The sequence below is a fragment of the Parus major genome, chromosome 1 (genome assembly GCF_001522545.3).
Source record: "Parus major isolate Abel chromosome 1, Parus_major1.1, whole genome shotgun sequence".
Classification (NCBI taxonomy): domain Eukaryota; kingdom Metazoa; phylum Chordata; class Aves; order Passeriformes; family Paridae; genus Parus; species Parus major.
Genome location: NC_031768.1, coordinates 1,217,540 through 1,222,630, shown reverse-complemented (window position 1 = coordinate 1,222,630; position 5,091 = coordinate 1,217,540). Strand labels below are relative to the sequence as shown.

Sequence of the window (5,091 nt, the reverse complement as noted above, 5' to 3'; positions counted from 1 at the left end):
GACAGGCCCAGCTCTCCCAGGGCTGCTCCATCTGCTCATCCCAGCCTGGATTGATCTGGGGGGTTGCCCTGACTCAAGTGCTGCACTTGGCCTTGTTAAACCTCATGAGATCCCACAGGACACTTGTGGAGCTTGTCCAGATCCCTCTGGCTGGTCCCTGCAGGGCAGCTCCTGCCACGTTCCCGATGAGCTCCTGTGCAGGGTTTGTGCTGCTCCCTGCAGCCATTCCTTGGGAAAGGCTCCGTGGAGGTTCCCATTCCCAGCTCAGGGCTCCAGCTGGATCAGGAGATCAGGGACTGAGTTTGGGGCAGTGATAACAACGTGTAAAACTGAAACAGGATGCCAGAGAAATATTACATGAGATAAGAGCAGTTATCAGCTGTAAAGAATGTTCTGCTCGCTTCTGATTGCTCCTATCTTCTGCTTTTATCAGTTTCCTCCTGCTTGTCTCTGAACAAGTTTCCAGGTTTAGCAGGTCTGACCCAGCCAGCTGCAAATAAAGATAGCACTGATAACCCCAAATGGCCCAGGGGACTCGCTCTGGACTCTCTCAGCCCGTGGCTGGGAAGGATTTTCCAGCTGGACTGTTTAATCCCAGGGGTTTGAGCTCCCATCCCTGCAGCTCTGAGGATTTCTGCTGGTAAAACAAAAATCCACCTCCTGCAGGTGCAAGGTATCCATGAGATGGGAAATAAGAGCTTGGAGCTCTCCAGGGTGGGGAGGATGAAGGATGAGCCCTCGATCTCGGCACGGCAGAGCTGCCTCACATCAGCACTGATTTGTTTCCCTGGATGAATTTCCCTCACCTTTTCTTGCAGCTGGAATTGGGACCTGGCTGTCCCAAAGCTGGGCCTGGAGCGCTCCCACACCTCTGTGTGAGTGGATTTATTGTGGGCAGGTAGAGACAGGCTCTAAACCAGCAGGATTAGACTGGAGATTGGGTCTGCTCTGGGCACCCTGTGAAAGGGCCCTTACTCTGCCAGGGAACAATCCCTGCCCAAGATCCCATCAAATCCTACTCTGAAGCCATTCCCTGGCTCCTGGCCCTGCAGCCCTTGGCCCCAGTCCCTCTCCAGCTCTCCTGGAGCCCCTTCAGGCCCTGCAAGGGGCTCTGAGCTCTCCCTGCAGCTTCTCCTCTCCTGGTGAGCATTCCCAGCTCTCCCAGCCTGGCTCCAGAGCCCTCAGAGCATCTCCATGGCTTCCTCTGGACTCATTCCAACATTTCCATGTCCTTTTCTGTCCCCACTGTCGTTTCACAGAGCTGGAGGTACCACAGAGCCCAGCCCAGGCTGCCCTGGGCAGGAGCAGCTGGAGAGGGAACTGTGCCCAGCACCGGAGCCAAACTCACCCTGGGAGCTGCAAACCCCGGGAGCCAGCTCCAGGTGAGGAATTTGCTGCTGACATTTTGATTTTTGTGCAGATCTGGGTGCCCTGGGAGAGATCCCAGCACCTGCCTGGCCCTGGTTAATCGGGTGGAGAGAGGGGACGGGTGAGTGGGTGCCCGCTGGGGAGGATCTGCCCCCTTCCCTGAGCCTGTGGAACAGGTTGGGAGTTAAAAACAGCATCTGGGGCCACAAGCAGTGCCTGAAACTCCGATTTTATTGCTTTGTACAAGTGAAAAAACGAGGGGGGAAGGAGAACTCCAAGGCTGAAAGGTGCAAGCCCACGGTGGGAATCCACAGGAGGCACCGAGGGGTGAGGGTGGCACAGCAAAGCTGAGCTATGAGACCCCCTCTCCTTTTGAATTTCGATTAAATAAAAGGATAGAGCTGCTAAAAGAAAACAAAAAAATGGGATACAATTAATGCTGAGAATCCCCCTCCTCACAAATAACCCCCCTGGAAGTATGGAAATAAAATGATCCAAAATCCCTGAAAATTCAGAGAGCAGCAGGAGGGAGCCCAGGGCACGAGCTTCATTCAGAGGGTTTCATGGCATGGAAGGTTTCCATGTCATTAAATGTTTTCATGAATTAAAGTTTTGAATTCATTAAAGGCTTTAATGCCATTAAAGGCAATTTTTGGTGCAAGTTTAAGCCTGGCTCTGCAGCTCCTCTCCCAGGGCAAGCCCTAAACAGTGAGATCCCAAAAGAGCAGCACCCAAGCTGAGAAATCAACATTTTTCCAAAGCTGACCTTGGGTTTCCATTCCTCTAGAGGAAAAAGTGACTGGGATAATTAAGCTGCTGGAGATTTTCCAAGCTGCTCCAGACACCAAAAACATGGATCTTGTTCTCAGCTTAATGGTAGGCACTATATAAATATCTTTTTAAAAAAAAACATCCCAGCATTTTGAGTGTCCTGAGTGTTCTGGGAACACAAACACAGCTGGAATATTACTCAGATGAAAGTGCAGTGCTAAAGAAGTGCCTGGAAAAGGGCTCTGCTGGAATTGCTTCCCTATCCCAGCTCCCTTCCTCACCTTCCCTTGGAAACAGCTGCTCTGCTCCTCTTTCCAGCCTTCCCCACTTCTCTTTCCTCTCCAGCAGCTAAAAATGGGATTTGTATCTGCAGAGCAGAACTAAAATCCCCACTCCTGCCCAGACTGGTGTTTCCTTCATCCCAAACCAGCTCCAAGCTGTTATTCTAAGGAACAGGGGAGATGTTTTAAGTGTCCAGGGCAGATGGATTTCTCCTTTTGACAGGCAGGTGATGGTTGGTGCCACAGCAGCTGAATTTGGCTGCTCTGTCCCTCCTGACACAACCTGTGGAGGGGGAAAGGGCAGGAAAACCTTCCTGCCATGGGTTTTGTGTTGGATCCTTGGGATAAATCCCTGGGAGCTGCAGGAGCTGCTCCTGGAATCCGAGCTAAGCACAGACATCACCTCCATGTGATTAAACAGCAGAAATTACAGAATTGTTCTTCCCACAGTGGAAATTCCCTTCCCAACCAGGGGCTGGAACTTGGGAATTGTGCAATAATTAATTGGGATTGAAACTTGGGAATGTTACCCACATCCATGGCAAGGACCTTGTGGGCTGCTCAGTCTTTGCTCGTGGATTTTGCTGCCAGGATCAAGCCCCATCCATAGGAAGGAAATTAAATTGAGTGATCCCAGCAAGAGCAGTCTGGGAGACCTGCTGGGAATCAGAATCATGGAATCAGTGAGGCTGGAAAAGCCTTCCAAGATCTTGGAGTCCAACCCAGCATTAACCCAAGTCCCCACATCCCACACCCATCACAGTCACTAAAATTCCCTCCAAAGTCTGTTCTTCCATGGAAATGTTCTTCAGAGAAAAAATGGGAAACTTTTCCTAATGTTTTATCACTAAGAGGGGCAGGATTCTGAAGGAAATAGGTGAGCACAGCGTTGTACAATTTATAAAATCACTCTTCTAAGCTGGACAAAAATGCCAATGAAATCTTTCAGCTGCTTTTTCTTGGGAGAATTTGGTCTTTCTGGAAAATTATTGTCTAAGCCATGCTTGGCAATTAACATCCCTGCCCTGTGTTTGGTTCTAATTAGGTCCTAATTAGGCTCTAATTTCACACCAACACCACCAAGATCTGTGTTTGTAAAGAATCAGAGAATGGTTTGGGTTGGAAGGGAGATAAAACTCATCCCATTCCCTGGGCAGGGACACCTCCCACTGTCCCAGGAGCTCCCAATGTCCAGCCTGGCCTTGGGCACTGCCAGGGATCCAGGGGCAGCCCCAGCTGCTCTGGGCACCCTGGGCCAGGTCCTGCCCACCCTGCCAGGGCAGGATTCATTCCCAAAATCCCATCTATGCCCTGGCAGCCTGAGGCTCTGGCTCGGGAGGTGAAGCTGATGAGTCCGTGACATTCCGTGCGGATCCCACCTCACGGCGATCCCAAGGCGGCGCCGGTGCCGGGCTCTGGGGCAGCTCTGGGATATCCCAGATCCATCAGCTTCACCAGCACTGCTCCTTCAGCCTGGCCAAGGCTCTGAGCAGGGCCAGCAGCTCCCCTGGCCCGCAGCAGGCATCACTCACACCGTCCCCACGCCAATCCATCTCCCCTTTCCTCAGGAAGATTTCTCCTCGGGGATCTTCGTGCCCGGCTGCTCCACGGCCAGCTGGTTCTCCAGGACGCAGCAGAGCTTGTAATTCTCGATGATCTTGGCCTGGAAGTACTCCCTGTCCTTCTTGTGCCAGGTGTCGGTGGCGATGTAGGTGTTGTAGGGGTCGCGGGGCCCCTCGAGGCGCCGTGCCCGCAGGTTGGTCACCATCACCCCCACGGTGAAGAACCCGAAGAGCCCCAGCATCAGCAGCACGTAAATGATCTCCAGGTTGTCGCTGGTGCTCCTCACCTGCGAAGGGGCTGAGCTGTTGCTCTGTTCCAGGCAGTTCTGGAGCAGTTTGGAGAGGAGCAGGTTCAGGGCTGTGTTGTTGGACAGCACCAACATTCTGGTTTTCTGTCCTTGGTACTTCTTCCTTCCTTTGGCTAGGATAAAAGGAAAGGATCAAAATCGGGTAAAGATGGGATTTATTGTGTCTCCCTTTCCTGGTTCCCCTCCTCAGGGAGGGATTTACCTCAGAGAGCCTGGGCTGAGCCCATCCCCACCAACACCTTCAGAACACTCTTGGGTTTCACAGGAGGTGTGGAGCTGTCACAGACCCCACCCCAACCTCCCTGAGCCCCCCAGGCATGAGGAGTGTCCCAGGCTGAGGGAATCTCTGCTCCTGCCACAGGGACAGCAGCAGGGAGCGGCTGCAGCTGGCCCAGCAGGGATTTAGGTTGGCTTTTAGGGCAAGGCTCTTCTTTCCCCAGAGGCTGCTGGCACTGCCCAGGCTCCCCAGGGAATGGGCACGGCCCCGAGGCTGCCACAGCTCCAGGAGCATCCAGGGATGCCCAGGCTGGGCTTGTTGGGGGGTCTGGGCAGGGTGGGATTGATGATCCATGAGGATCCTTCCAACTCAGGATATTCCATGATCCTGTGATCTCTCCCAGGCACGAGAGGCTGAAGGTTCCTTTTCCCTCTCCAATGCCACCTGTGAATCACTTAAAAAGAGGAATCCTGTCAGCACCACATTCCCAAATCCTCAGCAGCCAGGTAACATCAAATCATAAAATCATTTTGGGTCTGGAGGGACCTCAAAGCTCATCTTGTTCCAGCCCTGCCATGGCAGGG

The 5,091-nt window shown here is 52.9% G+C and overlaps 1 protein-coding gene across 1 annotated transcript in view; it reads right to left on the bottom strand.

Moving 5' to 3' along the window:
• Positions 1–3,662: 3,662 nt before the first annotated feature.
• The window catches only part of KCNE1 (potassium voltage-gated channel subfamily E regulatory subunit 1), a 5,541-nt gene continuing 4,112 nt past the window's right edge, over positions 3,663–5,091 (bottom strand). Inside the window, exon 2 of the mRNA XM_015617579.3 lies at positions 3,663–4,403. Within this exon, the coding sequence (XP_015473065.1) occupies positions 3,985–4,365 (381 nt within the window). The 5' untranslated portion in view covers positions 4,366–4,403 and the 3' untranslated portion in view covers positions 3,663–3,984. The remainder of the gene's footprint in view (positions 4,404–5,091) is intronic.